The sequence below is a fragment of the Priapulus caudatus genome, unplaced genomic scaffold (genome assembly GCF_000485595.1).
Source record: "Priapulus caudatus unplaced genomic scaffold, Priapulus_caudatus-5.0.1 Scaffold221, whole genome shotgun sequence".
NCBI classification, from domain to species: Eukaryota; Metazoa; Priapulida; class Priapulimorpha; order Priapulimorphida; family Priapulidae; genus Priapulus; species Priapulus caudatus.
The window spans coordinates 253296-271380 of NW_014577282.1; the positions used below are offsets into that span (position 1 = coordinate 253296).

An 18085-nucleotide genomic window follows, 5' to 3' on the forward strand; every position below is an offset into this window, starting at 1 on the left:
GACGATGAGAGAAGCACGCGATGCAGAGAGAGACGATGCAGAAGATAGAGCCGGCAGAGCGACGAGACGGCGGGCGATATAGAGTGAGGAAAGAGAGGAAGGCGAGAGCAGATGAGCGAGCAGAGATTAGTAGCCGAAGCAGGCCGACGGAGAGGGGCAGGCAGCGGATGGGGAGAGAGAGCCGCGCACGCCGCGCGAGCAGAGCAGCAGAGATGTAGACGAGAGAGCAGAAGCAGGGTGCGGGCAGTGCGGGGGGGGCGGCAAAATCTGTTATTTATCAGCGAGTCGGGCCGCTAGAGAATGGAGCGGTGCGAATGAGCAGCGATGCGACTTATCTGGATGCTAGCGAGACTGCAGCGCAACCCTCGCGGCGGCAGTCGCCAAACGCCAGTGAAAGCGCGGGGCCGGGGAAAGCGGGCGCGGCGACCCTCACGCGCCGCAGCTGCCGGGCGAGCCGCAGCCTCCCCCCCTCCCGTGTTATGACTACCGCGGCCAACGAATCCTTGCCCTTAAAAATTTCGGCAGCTGCGCGCACGTCGGGCTGTCGCCACCTGTGTCCGTGGCGTGCGCGGCGGCGGCGCGTCGCGGCCGGCAGCGCCAGCGGTGATGTTGCTCGACGCGGCAGCAGGGATTTGCGCCGGCCGCCGGCCAAAACAACACGTAAGAAGAATTTTCGTGCAAATCATATCTGGCAAGCATATCTAGAGTATACGGCTGCGGCCCAAGCCAACAACAACATCACACAAACAGCGGCAGCCAGCGGCAGCAGCGGCAGCAGCCCAGCAGCACCAACGATGACGCATGCTCGACTCCGCCGATCTGGACCGAATGACCCAAATGAATATATCAGGCACCGCTGCTGCGCCTGGTGCGCCGCCGCACGCATGCGCTGCGTGCCCCTCCCGCCGCACGCGATCTAATCAACGCCAGCCGAATATCGAATGACTCGTCGCATGAGAGCGCGCACGGGCATAAAAAACTCATAAGAGCTGCTCAAGCAGCAGGGTTGTCGAGCAGATAATTATTACGCAGCAGATGAGAGAGACTCTGCACGAGTGGCGGAGCCCGGAGACATCGCGGCTAAAGATATTGACGAGCGTGCATGAAGCAAACTGAGCGATAAAGTAAGAACGCGGGGAGAGACTTGCTTAGGACGCAGAGCGCAGGGGAGCCGATGGATGCCCAGCGCGCTGAGGGGAGAGGGCTGAGAGAGGGCATGAGCGAGAGGGGGAGATGCGCGCAGGCAACACATAACGCCCTGAGCAGGAATGTGCTAAGCCAAGAAGCCAGATGACGGTAAAACAGATGATAAGCCAAGGCATGCATGGACAACGAGGGGAGGAGACGGGCGATGCATCGCTAAGAACCGTGAACGCTAGGCGAGACAGCCTAGAGCATCCTATCTATCCTGAAAAGAAAGACAGTGCCGATGGATGGCGTGTATGGACGACGCGACGCGACGCACGTCAACGGATGGTGCATTGGATAGATACGAGAAGACGCAGATGGCGGCCGTAGAGAGAGCGAGAAGATGAGCGCGCGCCGATATAGTCATTTATGTATGTGTGAGGGGAAGCGGAAAGGATACGCAAGAATAGCGTGAGAGACCTATTACGCGTGGTCGGGCGGGCGGCGCAGCTAATAATTAAAGTGCAGTTCAGCGACAGTCCAACCATTAGCAGATATATTTACTATATTATTGTCTGCGTCTTGGGGCGCACTCATGCTGTCATAGTGCCTCCAACAACACGCAATAATTGTTTTTAGTGCCATCACATGACTTTGCCAACTCTCTACTCGGCAAATATGAAGCTGAATAGACCAAATAGTTTCTTAAACGAACAATTTCAATTTGTATTTAAACACAAACGCTAAACACATTGCCAACATGCGAATAAAACATTGGAATAAAAGCTATCTGTCCCGAGTATCGCAACCGCGCCACGGCGCACCTCGCGCAAGCCGCACTGCCCGTCGCCGCAAGCCAATAGTGGCGGGGCTCACCATTGGCCCTTTTCACTAGTACCTGCGACGTTATCCAATGGAATGTCAACGACCTTTATCATGGATAGCACTAAGTCTCTATTAATTCACTCCTGCTCGCAAGTTCCATAAGCCGCAAGTGGACGGGATGTAGCCCGTATCGAGCAACGAGCTAACAAAAAACCTAGAACGCATTCGAGCTCTCTCATCTGTGAACGCGCAGTCCATCCCGTCCGAAAACTACGAGATTCGCTGCAGGATGATTAGCATAGCCAGCAACAACTCAGTTCGTTGCTCCTACTGACCTAGCACTACCTACGCGCTGCTGCTCAGCCAACAACTTGGCCTATATAAATGCGCACTGCTCCGTTTGCCACAACGGAATAAATAAAACTAATAATTTGACCTGACAATTACCTGATAAGCAACTCTTGACAATAGCAAAACAATATTGCTATAGTTTCAGAAAATATTGCCCCCCATCCATCCTCCCCTCAATTCTCTGTATCGCCTCAAAGAATCAAGCCCCCAGCATTTTACATGGCACAAACTCCGCCCCGTGGAAAATCCAATCCTCCTTGAGCCGACGGTATTAATATCATCTGCGAACTACATCGTTGTTGTTTCCCAAATGCACGGAGGCTGCTAGCACGCATACATTGCCCCAGCTTTTGCTCTAATTATTCGCGTATTACCTTTTCATATAAGCGCAACCTGCTAATTTATCCAGGCCTGAACGCTGTTTCTTACTATACTAGGTGTTTTATTGCGTCCAATTTCAGCCTGGAGCGTTCTTAATCCGCCAGCTATCTTTTATGCGACGGCTGATTAGTATACTGTCATTTCGACCAGCCTGCTCGTCCTTCATCTCAACTTCAGTGCATGCTACGCCGTTCTTGCCTATGTGGCCGTCCGCCGCATCATCGTCAGCAGCGTTCTACGCCTCTTGCCGCTGCGCGGCTTCCAACGTTGACGAGTAGCCGTGCCTGCGTGCCACCTGCCGCGAGCCGCGGGAGGTCCAGATCCGTTTCTTGCGTGCTCTTTCGTCTAATGAGACCGTCGTGGTCTCCTCGTCGCGTGCTGCGCCGACGCTATCCTCGTCGCAGCGCCCATTAGCGCCTCCTGGCTTGCCTGCGAGCGTTGCCGTGCGCAACGTCGCCAGCGATTGTTCGCAGCCGCCACGGCGCCGGCGTCGCCGTCGTCACCTGATCGCCGCGCAGACCCGGCTGACAGCGAGTGCCTCAGCCTCCTCTTCCTCCTCCTCTTCTCCTCCTCCTCCTCCTCCTCCTCCTCCTCCCTCCCCTCTTGGCTTCCTCATGGGAACACGCTCGCCATCGCTTCTCTCTCTCTCTCTGTCTCGCTTCTCGCCGCCTCTCTCTCCCGCTCTCTCTCTCTCGCCTCTGCTCTGCGCGCCCACGCTGACCCTAGGATGTCTGCGTCTTTCCTACCAGAGGCCGTCTGCCCGGCGACGACCAGCGCATTCGACGCTAGACGGCAGCCGAAGCATCAGCAGAAGCCCGCGGCGCCGGACACCATGCAACGCGCGTCGCGTCCGCGCGCGCGGGCGCTCCCACCGGTCCGGCGGCGCGCCTGCGGCGGCCCGTGAAGCTGGAGACGCGGCCAGCGTCAGCTCGCCGGCCGCCGCACTACGAAGGCCCACGACGGACACGCCCCGACGCACCGGTGTCTCGACGGGATCGCTCGCGCCGGGTACGCGGCCTCGAGCTCTGCTGCGCCCACCGCTGTCGCGGGCGCTGGCAGTCCCGCAGCGATAAACTGCATGGAGATGACGGGTTAATATCGATTAGCCCATCGCTTGTTCTGCTATCAGTTAGTAGCTGTTTTGGCTAATACAGTTGCTTCCAATACAGTTAGATAAAACTGCAGCGAGGCATGACGCGCAGTTTAATATCGCTAGCATCGTTGTCTGTGTGCTAGTGCTCTGTTTGGTAATACAGCTTGTCCAATAGCAGTTCGAGTAAACTGCCCAGGAGATGACGACGGTTATATAATCGTAGCCCCCATCTGTTTGTCTGTTGCTTAGTCTGCTGTTTGGTCAATACAGTTTTCAATACAGTGATAAAACTGCACGACGATGACGGGTTAATATCGTAGCATCCGTTGTCTGTTGTTAGTTGCTGGGTTGGTAATACACGCTGGATAAACTGCAGGAGATGACGCCTGTTAATCAATCGCTAGCCATCGTTGTCATAGCTGTTAGTGCTGCTTTGGTAATTACAGCTTGTCCAATTACAGCTATGCATAAACTGCCACGAGATGACTCCGGCTTATATCGCTTAGCATCGTTGTCTCCGTTGTTAGCTGCTGTTTTGCGTAATACATGCTCCCTGCATAAACAGCCAGAGATGCGACCGGATTTATATCGCTTCATGACTACGCACGACAACTGATGATGATGACAATGGGTGATGCATGCTTAAGCGCACACTGACGACCCGAATACAACGATAGAGGAGGCCGATGATGAGCGGACGATGATGATTGATGCGTGATTGGGTGCATGATGCCGCACTCGGCAAATGTTGTTCCCATGATGCATGCATGATGCGCAGGGCAGCACTGCATGGCGATCGATGGATGATGGAGGCGATGCTGACGATGCATGGCCAGGCAATGATCGGCTTGATGATGATGATGGACGATGCATGATAATGGAAGCGCCTCGCAGGCCATGGTGAGAGCATGATGCCATCGGAGGGCCGCATGATGACGATGCATGCATGCCATGCGAGGCGATGATGGACGACGCATGATGACGCGTTGATGCATGATGCGTCGCTTCGCCAGCAGTTGACAGGCTGCGTCTGGTTCTCATACCCTTGCAGAGACCAGTGACAGCACTACGGTTGCCGGCATGGAGCCTGGCAGCCGCGTACTGAAGCGTGCGCCTGGAGCCAGCTTCGGCGCAATAGCCTGAGGAACGTAATGAAGGAGCAAGCTGCTGCAGCGACCTCGCTCACGCCACACGCATGATGCGCGACCAGCAGCCCTTCACGCGCGCACGGCCGCAGAGAAGCACGCGGCCGGCGCCTGAGGTAACATCGCGCCTCCTCCTTTCCTCCTCCATCTGTCTCGTTCTCCCTCCGTGCTTCTCTTGCCCTCCCTGTTTTACTCCGTCTTCTCTTCCGTAAGTCCCAACTTGCCTTTTTTTACGTCCCCGCATATCCTCAATCATCACTTTTATCCGCACTAATTCCATCCCTCCTGCGCTTTCTCCTTCCTCCCTCCCCTTTCTCACATCGTCCCCTGCCCTTTATACGTCCCCGCACTCATCCATCATCTATCACTTTCTATCCGCCATAATCCTCCTCCTGTTTTCTCCTCCTCCTCCTCCTTTACTCACATCGCCCCTGCCTTCTATACCGTCCCGCATCATCCTCATCATCACCTTTTATCCGCATAATACCTGCCCTCCTGTTTCTCCTCCATCCTCCTCCTTTCCACATCGCCCTGCCTTTATAGCGTCCCCACATACATCTCAGCATCCTGTCCTCTTCCGTTCTTCAATCCTTCCTTCTCCCCTTGACATTTACAAAACGTTGAGCCGTGAAAATAGCTTCATCTGCCGACGGCTAATGTCCGCTGCATTCGCGATGAAGCGCTTCTCACGCGCCACGATTACGCGTGACATCCATCTCACCCCGTCATCATGCCATCATCTGCATCAGCTCACCCTGCCCCCTCCTCCAATTACCTCTGATATCTCTCTCTCTCTCTCTCTCTCTCTCTCATCTCTCTCTCTCTCTCTCTGCTCTCTCTCTCTACTTTCAACTAGTCTCTCTCTCCTCTTATTCTTCTCGGCTTGCTCCCCATGGCTTTCTTCTCTACTCTCTCTCTCTACTCTCTCTCTCTCTCTCTCTCTCTCTACTCTCTTCTCTCTCTCTCTCTCTCTCTTCTCTTCTCTCTACTCTCTTCTACTCTCTCATACTACTCTCTCTTCTCTCTGTCTCTCTCTTTGGTATCTTTATCACATCCTCCCTCCTATCTCTCTCTGTCATCTCTCTATACCATCTCTCTACTCTCACTCGCCCTCCCCGTCTCTCACGGTGCCATGACTTATTCGGCATGCACACGTTACGCCAGCCCCGCTGCCCCTTGCATATCATTCTCTCTCTTTCTCTCGCCATTCCATCTCGCCCCGCCTGCCTTGATAGCATTTACTCTCTCTTTCTCTCGCATTCCCAGCGCCCTGGCCTTGACTATAATTATCTCTCTTTTCTCTCCCATTCATGCGCCCGTGCACTTGCATATCATGCTCTTCTCTTTCTCCTCGCCCATTCCATGCCGACCCATGCCTTGATTAATTATCTCTCTTTCATCTCGCGTTCCATGCGCCCGTGCCTTGATATTCATATATCTCTACCTTTCTCCTCAGCATTCCAGCGCGCCCCCGCTGCCCTTGATTATCATTCTCTCTCTTTCTCTCGCCCATTCCAAGGCGCCCCGTGCCCTTGACTATACATTATCTCTCTTCTCATTCGCCCACTTCCATTGGGCCCGCCCCGTGCCTTGATATCATTCTCTCTCTTTCTCTCGCATTCCAGGCGCCCGTGCCTTGACTATAATAGTATCTCTCTTCTCACAGCATTCCAGACTCCTCCGGTCCTTGTATCATTATCTCTCTTTCTCTCGCATGCAGCGAGTCCCGTCACCTCGATATCCGCATTCTCTCTCTTTCACTCGCATTCCCAGGCGCCCGCTGCCCTTTCGATATCATATCTCTCTCTTTTCTCTCGCCATCTCCAGGCCGCCCGCTGCCCTTGATATTAATTATCATCTCCGCATTCCAGACTCCCTCGCCCTGCCTTGATATCCGATTATCTCCTTTCTCTCGCATTCCAGACGAGTCCCGCCTACCTTGATATCATTCTTCTCTCTTTCACTTCGCCTATTCAGCCGCGCCGTGCCTTCGAATCATTCATCTCTCATTTCTCTCGCCCATTACCAGGCGTCTCCGCTGCCTTGATATTCATTCTCTCTCTTTCGTCCTCGCATTCCCAGGCCCGCCCCGCGTGCCCTTGATACCATTATCTCTCCGTTCTCTCGCATTCAGACTCCCTCGCTGCCTTCGATATCATTCTCATCCTCGGTACTCCGCATTCCAGGCGCCCGCCTGCCTTTGATATCATTCTCTCTCTTTCTTCTCGCCATTCAGCGCGTCTCGTGCCCTTAGATATCACATCTCTCTCTTTGTCTTTCCCCTTCCCTCGCCCATTCCAGGCGCGCGCTGCTTGCATATAATCTATCTCTCATCTTCTCTCCGCATTCCAGACTCCCTGTGCCTTGATTATCATTCTCATCTTCTTTCTCTCGCATTCCAGACTCCCCGTGCCTGATTATCATTCTCTCTCTTCTCACTCGCCCCATTCCAGGCCGCCCCGTGCCTTTGATATCAATTCTACTCTCTTTCTTCCGCATTCCAGGCCGCCCCGTTGCCCTTGCATATTAATTAATCTCTCTTTACTCTCGCATTCCAGACTCCGCTGCCCTTGTTATCATTCTCTCTCTTTCACTCGCATTCCAGGCCGCCCGCTTGCCTTGATATCATTCTCTCTCTTTCTCTCGGCATATCCAGGCGTCTCGCTGCCTTGACTATCATTCTCTCTCTTATCTCTCGCATTCCAGGCGCCCCGCTGCCTTGGAGATATAATTATCTCTCTTATCTCTCGCATATCCAGACTCCCCGTGCCTTCTTGCCTCTATCATTCTCCTCTCTTTTTCTCGCATTCCAGGCGGCCCGTGCCTTGATATAATTATCTCTCTATTCGTACTCGCACTTCCAAGGCGCCCGTACCATTATATCATTATCTCTTTCTCTCGCCCATTCCAGGAGTCCCCGTACCTTAGCAGTATTCATTCTCTCTCTTTCTCTCGCATTCCAGGAAGCTATCGAGACTGAAGAAGGTAAGCCTGCCAGCAGCGACGCAGCGTCACGCACGCATGAGCAGCTCGCGGCAGCGAATCGCGCGATGCGCGACGCGCTGTCTGATGTCGCGCCACGCCTCGCCCGACTCGCGCGCCGCGCCGCCGACGACGGCCACTTCAGCCGCCCTCTACCGGCCTGCAGCCAGCAGCTGAGCGCCGCAGAACCAGCCCATTGAGGCGGAGCTAACCGCGAGCTGGAGCGCGGCCTGACCGCAGACTGCGCGCGCCGCCACCCGTCACGCCGAAGCTGCGCGCAGACGCTGGCCGTTGCCGCGGCCGCACCCGCGCCTGCCTCCCGCCTCCGCCTCCGCGCGCCGTCGCACCCCCGCCTGGCGATTGCCGTCGGCCCGCCTCAATTAAGGCGCGCCGGCGCTCCCCAAGCGCAGCGTCTTGCGCGTCCCGCCGGTCGGCTCGCCAGCGCGGCGTGGGGTGCGGGCCGGTTCTGGAGGACGGAGACGCTCGCAGCGGGCCTCGCGCAACGAGGCAGACCGCGTTGAGTGCGAATATGTGGCTGCCGTGCTAAATAGGAGTTTCGCTGGTTCGCTGGGCGCCCGCGGAAACAGCGTGGGCTGGCTTGTACTGGGACGAGTCGTGAGTGCGACGCGAAGCTCCCGACGACCGCCGACAATGGTCGACGTCTTCGCGGGCTGTTCGCACGCGCGCCCACCCGGGAGTTGTAAGCAGTGCCGCGCGGCGGCAGCCGTGCCCTCCCCATGAGCTGACGACTCGTTAAACGAATCGCAGACCGCGTTCATTAGCCCAGCCAGCCCCCCGGTAGCAACGGCTGCGCCCGCCACCGCACCATCATCAGTCATACTTTTCCCCAGTGTCACTTATTCTTCGATGTTGTTACACTATATCACGTAATGTATAAGCTATCACCCATACTCCATATCATGTCACTCCTATACATTGCTGAATGCGCCTACGCCGAACGCCGGTCCCTGTGGGCCGTGCGCGCGCCAGTAGTTTAAGGCTCAACGGTTACAAAATTGCCCCACTCGCTAAACATAGCGAAGTTCGCTTCTAAGCTGCAGTTTAATAGATTTCCCCCGCCCCTCCTTTCCTCTCCCTCCTCCGGTCGGCCGCGAGCCCACGTGTAGGCCGCGCCAGCGGGGCCAGCCCTTCTCTGCAGGCATCCACCTGCCCTGGCTAGTCGACAATGGTTACATTGCTATGAAAAGCTTTAGCCGTTGACGCTAGCGAAACTCTGCTAGTCTTAAGAATGCTAGGCCCAGTCACGCTTCTTATCTTGACTGAGCAGGCGGCCTTTCGCACCCCTGCGCCACCACTCTACGTACGTGTTTACGTTTACCCGCGCCCGCCCGCCAGGCGCTCACCCGCGCGGCGTCCCCTAGTTTATTCATTATTTCGTGTTGTATGCGTTATTAGTGCATCTTATTTCCTCGACTGCCCTATCTATTACTCGCCGCTGGACGACCGCACCGGAGCCGTATATTCTTCTTTTTCGTTTTCTCAGTCATCGAGCGTTTGCTTTCCTACCCCACGTGTATAAATTCGCTTGTCGCCCTTCATCATTAGTATGTATCCTGCTCCAATTCTCCATCCCCTCTATCCTGCTCACTAGCCCCCCTCTCTCGTCCACTTTGGTACTGCCCTACCCCCATCCCGCCTCACTCCCCTGACCCCATCCCGCTCACTCCCCTACCCAATCCGCTCACTATCCCTACCATCCTATCTCACTCCCCTACCCCCATCCCTCTCACTCCCTTACCCCAGGCCCGCTCCATTCCCCTACCCCATCCCGCTCACTACCCCTACCCCCATCCCGCCTCACTCCCCTACCCCCATCCCGCTCATCCCTACCCTCGCTTAACCCTACCCCCATCCCCACTCACTTCCGCTACCTCACCCTCATCCCCTACTCCCCTACTCTCCGCTCATCCCTACCCTCATCCCTCTCATCCCCTAACCTCTCCCGGTCATCCCTACCCCATCTCCGCTCACTCCCACCCCCATCCTGCTAAACTCCCCTGCCCACCCCTCTCACCACCTCTCGTCTCTCTCACTCCCTTTCCATGCCTCCCTTTCTCGCCGCTCTCCCCCATCCTCTCTCTCTCCCTTCTCCTCCCCCACCCTCTCTTCTCCCTCTCCTCAGCAGTCCTCGCTCTCCTCCTCACCCCACTCCTCTCTCTCTCGCCTTCCCACTCCTCCACCCTTTCCTCTCCTTCTCCTCCCCCGCCCTGTCTCTCGCCCTTCCTCCCCCACCCTCTACTCTCCCTCCCCTACCCCACCGCTCGTCTCGTCCTTGTTTTTCTCCTTTTTCTGGTTAAACAGACAATAATATATAAATAATCTCTAATATTGACTCCTGAACTCAGCTTTATTATTACTGCGCCCCCCCCCACCACCGTATAGGTCTCTCACCTATCTTGCTATCTTTCTCTCACACATACATAAATGACTTATCGGCGCGCGCTCTCTCTCGCTCTCTCTACCCCCTCTCTCTTTCTCTATATCTATCCATCCAACCATCCGTCCGTGCGTCCGTCCGTCCGTCCATCCACCCATCCATCCACTTCTTTCTTTTTCAGATAGATAGATGCTCTACTGTCTCCTACGTTCACGTTCTTAGCGAATCATCCCCCGTCTCCTCCTCGCCCATCATCCTTCTTCTCTCTGTTTACCGTCATCTGCTTCTTGCTTACACATTCTCTCAGCTTATAGTTTGCCTCGCCCATCTCCCCCTCTCCCTCATGCCCTCTCTCACCTCTCCCCTAGCCCTGCATCCATCGCTCCCCTCGCTCTCTCCTAGCAAGTCTCTGCCCGCGTTCTTACTTTATCGCTCAGTCTTCATGCACCTCGTCAAATCTTTAGCCCATGTCTCCTCTCGGCCACTCTCTCTCTCTCTCTCTGCGTATAATTATCTCTCACCCCTCTGCTTGCACTCTTATGAGTTTTTATGCCCGTCGCCTCTCATCGACGCAGTCATTCGATATCTCGCTGGCGTTATTAGATCCGTCGGCGGGAGGCAACGAGCGCATGCGTGCGGCGCGCACAGCAGCAGCGGTGCCTGATAATTATTTGGCATTCGTCCAGATCGCGGAGTCAGCAACGTCATATTGCTGCTGCTGCTGCTGCTGCTGCCGCTGTTGTTGTTGTTGTTGTTGCTTGCCGCAGCCGTATACTCTAGATATCTTGCCAGATATGATTTCACGAAAATTCTTCTTCGTGGTTTTTTGCCGCCGCGCGCAACCTGCTCCCTCGACAACAACACCGCTGCCGCTGCCGCCGCCGCCACCGCGCTCGCCACGACACCAGGTGGCGACACCCGACGCGCCCAGCTGCCCGAATTTTAAAGCAAGATCTTGCAGCGGTAGTCATAACACGGGGGGAGGGGGGAGCTCGCTCGCCGGCAGCTGCCGCGCGTGAGGGTCGCCGCCGCCCCTTTCCCCGCCCCCCTTTCACTGGCGTTTGCGACTGCCGCCGCGAGGTTGCGCTGCAGTCTCGCAGCATCAAGAATACACGCATCGCTGCTCATTCGCCACCCATTCTCTCGCCCACGCTGAAAAAACAGATTCTTGCCCCCCCCCCTCTCTCTCTCTCTCTCTCTCTCTCTTTCTCTCTCTCGCGCGCGCGCTATCTCTCCATCCCTCTTGCCCCTCTCCGTCCCTCCTCCTACTATCTCTCTCGCTCTCCCTCTCCCTTCCTCTCTTTCCCTCACTCTATCTCGCCCCCTCTCTCGCTCTGCCGCTCTTTCTCTCTCTCTCTCTCTCTCTCTCTCTCTCTCTCTCTCTCTCTCTCTCTCTCTCTCTCTCTCTCTCTCTCTCTCTGAGACGAGAGAGAGAGAAGAGAGAGAGAGGAGAGAATGCATCGAGAGAGAGAGGAGAGGAGAGAGAAGACAGAGAGACGGAGGAGAGGAAGAGAGAGATAGAAGAGAAGAGAGAGAGGAGAGAGAGAGCAGGTAGATAGGAGAGAGAAGAAAGAGAGCAAGTGAGGAGAAGACGAGACTAGAGAGAGAGGAGGAGAGAGGAAAGAGAGCATCGAGCCGCATGGATCGCGAGAGAGGGAAAGACGAGCAAAGTGGCGGTCGAGAGAGAGATGAGAACGAGAGAGAGAGAGAGAGACTGCGCCTCGGAGACGTTTCGTCTGCTCTCTCTCTCTCTCTCTGCTCTCTCTTTTGCATTTCTCGGTCCTTCTTTCTCTCCCCTATCTCTTTCTTATATATTCTTACGTATAACCTTCCTTTCCCTCCTTCTCAGCTCGCTTTAGTCTCTCTCATAGGATCTTCTCTTCTCCCGCCGCCTCCCATGCCCGGTCCCATGTCTTCGTGCGCCATCGAGTCCCCATCTCTACAAACGACTCTGCTCATCTCTCTCTATCACGACTCACTCGGCCGACCCACTCATCTCACTGACACGGTCGCCAAGCCAATTTGGGGCGTAAGTCCCAATCGGCAAACCAGAATGTTGTGCGCGGGCAGCAGCGACGCGGTCTGCCGTTGCGTGTTGGTGAAGCTGCGTAACCAAGGAGGAGCCGAGGATCGAGGAGGGGAGGAGGATGGCGTAGAGGGGGAGTAGAGTGTAGAGAGAGGGCGCACGCGCGCTGCGAGTGGCAGGGTGAAATCCGCGTAGTTCGATGTAGAGTCTGTCGGGGAGGGGTGGGGTAGAACCGGAGCAAGTGCTCGCACGGAGAATTGCGTGAGGCCCGTAAGCATTGTTTGTGTGTGCGGTGCGTGGGCATGTTTGTGTGTGTGTGGTGTGTGTGTGCTGTGTGTGTGTGTGGTGTGTGTGTGTGTGTTGCGTGGCGTGGCGTGTGTTTGTGTGTGCGTAGCGGTTGGCAGCGCACCGCATACGTTGTATTTACACACCCACACACGACGCGCACACACAGCCACACACAACCAAGCGCACACTACATACAGCACTAAACACACACACACACAACACACACAACACACACACACACACACGACACACCACACATCACAAGCCCTCTCTAGGCAGGCTTGAAGCGGGCAATGTTAGGGTGGACGCGTTCAATTTCAGCACGTCACTGCTCTCTGCGGTTACCAGATCTCAGCGGAGGCCGATGCGAGCTCACGCAAGAGAGGCGCTACGTACGCCTACGTGCAGTTATAGCTGCGCCGTAGCGGCCTGTGGCTGCAAACCAGGTGCGGCACTACAGCGACTGTCGCCTTCCGACCATGGAGTCCGACTGTCGGCTGGGAAAGCCTGGCAAAACGGGGCCGGGAAGCGATCTGGCGGCAACGCCGGAACGGTGAGAGAACTAAGCAGTAATTGATCGTGCGGTGTGGGGGAGGGAGGGGGGTCAAACGTCGTAAGAAATTACTTGTTATTGGGGATGCATCTGCCCTTGTTTTTTATTATTCTCTGTTTTGGTTTTGATTGATTAAATTCTGGAATGGCCGGCGCATAATTTTAAGCGGGCGTTTTTTTTACGTGCGCATTACTATAGTATTGCGCGCATGCGCCTGTTGCTATAGAGAGTTTTACTAGGTAAACGCAGAATGCACAATGCACTAAGTAGGGTGTAAGGGGCTAATTCTGGAATGCTTCTCCTGCCTCTACGCTTCATCATCGGCATGCCGCGCTGCTAAAGCGCACACGGCCAGTTTACGCAAGCGCGGAAAATATGGCGGCCTCGAGAGATTTTAGTATCTGTGCGGGATGTAATCGGCGCCACGTCTCGTCTTGCCTGTCTACTCTGCATGCGGCGCCAGCTCTGCTCCCCCAGCACGCGCCGTGTAGTTCTCGTTCTCCTTGCAGCATCCCCCGCCGCCGCCGCAGCAAGCAGCCGCTGCAATAACAGGCTTGCGCGGCGACGCGAGGAAGCGTGGTGATTATGACGGACCTACACGCGCGTCGTGAAACGCCATGCCGGGCACTGGAGCAGAGCCGTGGTCGCGTCCCGCTCGCCAACCGATTCTCTCTCCACTATCTCTCTTCTCGCGCGCGCTCTCTCTCTCCCGTGCTCTCTCTCTCTCTCTCTCTCTCTCTCTAATCATCTCTCTCCTCTCACGAAAGGAAAGTTATCTCATGCTCTCGTCTACGATATCTCTCCTCTCTCATCTTTCTCGAAACCGAGGCTGAAAGTCAGAAGTGTGCTTTCTCGTCTCTACCTTTTACTGTCTCCTCTCTCGGTTGTGGCGTGTGTGGGGCCTCCTCGACACTGTCTATCTCTTGTATCACTGTCTTTTCTGCTCTATTAGCGCTCCTCTCTCCCGCAATTTCTTGTGTCCTCTCTCACTCGTCGGTCTTTTTCTGAAATCTCGGTTGGCTTTCTCTCTCCTCTCCTCTGTCTTCAAATCTCATAACTCGTTCTCTCTTTCTGGCCTCGTCTTATTTTCTCTCTCGTCCGTCTCTCTCGTCATCCTCTCTCTCAGTTCTCTCTCTCAGCCTTAGCTCTGCCGTCTCTCCCTGCTCTCTCTCCATCTCTGTCTCTCTGCTCTCTCTCTCTCACCACTCACTCTCACTCACACGCCTTCTCGTTGCGCTCTTTCCTCTCTCGCTCTCTCTCTCTCTCCTCTCTCTCTTCTCTCTCTACTCCCTCTCTGCGGTCTGCTCTCTCTCTCTCTCTCGTCTCATCTCACGCTCTCCCTTGCGCTCTTGCGCTCTTGCGCTTCCTTTCTCTCTTCTCTCTCTCTCTCCCTCTCTCTCGTTCCTCTCATCTCTTCTCCTCTCCCCTTCTCTCCTCAACTTCTCTCTCATCTCTCTCGTCTCTTCTCTCTCACTCTCTTCTGCTCTGCTCACTCTCTCTTACTACCCCCCTCTCTCTCTCTCTGCCCTCCTCTCCCTCTCGCTTCTCTCACTGCGTCGCTATCGGCAGCTGCAGAACGTCCGCATATATACGTCGCTGCAAGGCTGCGAGCGTTTAGCTTCGTCAGGCAGCCTAGCGCGGCCACCGTGTTCGTGTGAACGCAGCCAAAGCTAGCTCTCCCTCCCCAGCGCAGCCAGCCCTCCCTCCTCACACACTCGCCCGGCTCCAGCTCGTCGGAGTAGTATCCATCGCATGCCCCTCGGACCGCAGGCTCCCGTTGATGTGTGTCCAATAGTATTTTGGGGGGCATTGCGATTCAGACCGCTGCTGGTGGTAAGCGGCTGCGTCTTTCGCGCACTGCCCCGGGGGCGGAGGGTCAACGCCGGCTTCCTCTGTTGCTGTCGAGCTTCTCGCGTTTCCAAGAGATTACGACTCTACTGTCCGCTACGAGAGCCGCCTGCCGTCGACAGTCGTCCTCTGGCTATCGGCGTTCGGACGTCGGTCTGCGGTGCTGTGGTTATGAAGAAATGCATTACCGGAGGAGGAGATCAGGTGGGAGGAGGGTTCAGCCCGGTGAGGGGGCTATAATTGATGGCACCAAGATGGCGCTCGCGGCACGCGAGTTTTTAAACGTAGGATGCGGCTGAAATAGATTGATAAATTATTCCTGACATCATGCACCATGGGTCGGCGTCACATGATTCGTTTGCGAAGGTAATCAATTCACCTCACACGCGATCACCATCCGTTTCACAGCACAGCGACGCATCGTCCGCACGCCGACCGACGTCCGCACACACCGCGCACGCGACCGCACCCGAAACCGACCGATCCGCACCCGACCCGGCCACCCGACCACCGTCCCGCACCCCGACCACCGTCCGCAACCCGATGCACCATCACGTGTCACGCCACCCGACCCACTCGGATCCGCACCACGACCACCGACACGCAAGCCCGATCACCCATCCGTTCACGAGCACAGCGCGAACACCGTCCGACCCCGACCACGTCCGCACGCACGACGCACGCGACCAACTCCGCCACCCGACGACCCCGGACCACCGTCCGCACCCGACCACCGGCGGACCCGCACCCGATCACCCATCCGTTCACGGGCACAAGAGAGGACCGAACACCGGACCGCAGCCGAGGACCACGCGACGCGCACCCGACCACCGTACGCACCCGACCACCGACCGCACCCGACCACCGACCCGCACCCGGAACCACGTCGCGCACGCCGATCACCGACCGCACCCGACCACGCGTCCAAGCACCCGACCACCGCCCGCACCCGCCAACGTCCGCACCCGACCACCGTCCGCAGCGCCAGACCGACGCGACCGCAGCCCGCCACCGTCCGCACCCCGACGCACCGTCTCGCGCACTCCGACCAGCGTCCGCCACGTCCGACCACCGTCGCCGCACCCGACCAATCGTCCGCACCACCCGACACCGTCCGCACCTCACCACACGTCCGCACTCCGGACCCACCGACGCGCACCGCGACCACCGACCGCACCCGACCATCGTCCGCACCCCGACCACCGACCGCACGCCGACCACCGACCACCGACCGCACCCGACCACCGACCAAGCACGACGCGACCACCGACCGCAACCAACCGAACCACCGTCGCCGCAGCCCCGACCACAGACCGCACCAGACCACCGACCGCAGCCCGACCACCGTGCCGCAACACCGTCCACCGACCGGCACCGACCAACCGTCCGCACCCGACCCACCGACGCGGACGAAGGTGGGCCGTCGTTCATCCCGAATCACGTCGCGAGCGTCTTTGTTTTTGGCGGCTAGGCCGTCCAGCAGAGCCGCCGCGTGCGTGCGTGGGCGACCTGCGTTCGTGGCGTGCCGTGCGTGTGAGTGGTGGGTCGCGTGAGTGGTGGGTGCGTGCGTGTGAGTGGTAGGTGCTGCGTGCGACCGCGAATGCGCAGCTAGTGACGTCATGCGGACTGCGCAAGGCCGTGAACAGGCAGGCGATGTACGCTTAAGCGCATCAATGTTTTTTGCGAGCTCCGAGAAGAGAATCGAGAGAGAGAGAGAGAGGTACATAAAAGAAATATTCAGTAGAGAAAGAGGGAAATATGGAGAGGCGAAGAGAGAGAGAGAGATAGATAGGACAAGGCAGGCAGGAAGGCAGGCAAGACAGAGAGGGGAGGAGAGAGAGAGAGGAGAGAGATGAGACAGAGAGAGAGAGGAGGGAGAGAGAGACAGAGAGAGAGAGAGAGAGAGAGAGCGCGCGAAAGGAGGAGAGAGTGGTACAGAGAGAAATATATTAAGAGAAGGGAAAGTATGGAGGAGCAGAGAGAGATAGATAGGATAGTAGATAGATAGATAGACAGACAGACAGACAGACAGAAAGAGAGAGAGAGAGGGGGGGGAAGACAGAGCGAACGAGAGATATACGGGCGTCGCCTGCAAAAAGCTGGTTCTTGCTGGGCATCGAGTGCGTGCGTCGCCTACCCAGCCCCGCTCATTTCTCCTTTCTCTGCTCCCTCATCACGGATGCATGTGGCGTTTTTTGTGTTGAGGCCAAAAGCCGCGCGCAATAAATTACGTAAGCCGTCGTATGTGAGTCAATGTGACGTGCGCGGCTCCAATGCAGCGTAGCCTAGCGCATAAACACATAAAACTCCCAGCAACGGCTTTACGCTGTTTTTATGACGCGGCGGTTTTTACGCTGCATCACCCTTTTCACAGCCGATAGTGTAAACGCTGCGGTATTACGCCTTTGTTGCTACTGCTCTGCGGCTGCTGTTGCACTGCTGCCTAGGCGGCTGCTGTTGCTACTGCTGCTGCGGCTGCTGTTGCTACTGCTGCTGCGGCTGCCTGTTGCTACTGCGCTGCTTCGGCGTGCTGTTGCTCACTGGCTGCTGCTTGCTGTTGTTGTTCTTGCCACTGCTAGCTGCTGGCTGAATGATGATGATTATGATGATGCTACGTTCCTGCTGCTGCTGGTGGGCTGTTGTTGTTGTTGTTGTTGTTGTTGTGTGTTTGTTGTTCCTGCTGGCTGCTTGTTGGGCATGGTGGCGGCGGGGGCATGTATGATGTTACTATTAATATCATACGCCGAGAACTTCAGCCTACATGAGCATGGCGTGACATCAGTAATTGCTGGTTCGGCGGCTGTAATCGGCTAGGTCAGTGACAGGTGCAACTGTTTTGACGACTCGCAGCACGTAGTTCACTGTCGTGTCGGCGCGGCCTGCCTCGTTCTCACACAATCCGCCAGCCATTACCGACCATTAGGCGAGTGTGTGTGAGAGAGAGAGAGAGAGAGAAGAGAGAGAGAGAGAGAGAGAGAGAGAAGAAGAGAGAGAGAGAGAGAGGAGCAGAGAGAGCGAGAAAGAGAGAGAGAGAGAGAGAGAGAGAGAAGGATGAGATATAGTGAGG

The 18085-nt window shown here is 56.5% G+C and overlaps 1 protein-coding gene across 1 annotated transcript in view; it reads left to right on the forward strand.

Annotated features, from left to right (window-relative positions):
• Window positions 1-15272: 15272 nt before the first annotated feature.
• LOC106807535 (soluble scavenger receptor cysteine-rich domain-containing protein SSC5D-like) overlaps window positions 15273-18085 on the forward strand; it is a 7742-nt gene continuing 4929 nt past the window's right edge. Inside the window, exons 1-2 of the mRNA XM_014809903.1 lie at window positions 15273-15288; window positions 15820-16433. Of these exons, the coding sequence (XP_014665389.1) occupies window positions 15273-15288; window positions 15820-16433 (630 nt within the window). The remainder of the gene's footprint in view (window positions 15289-15819; window positions 16434-18085) is intronic.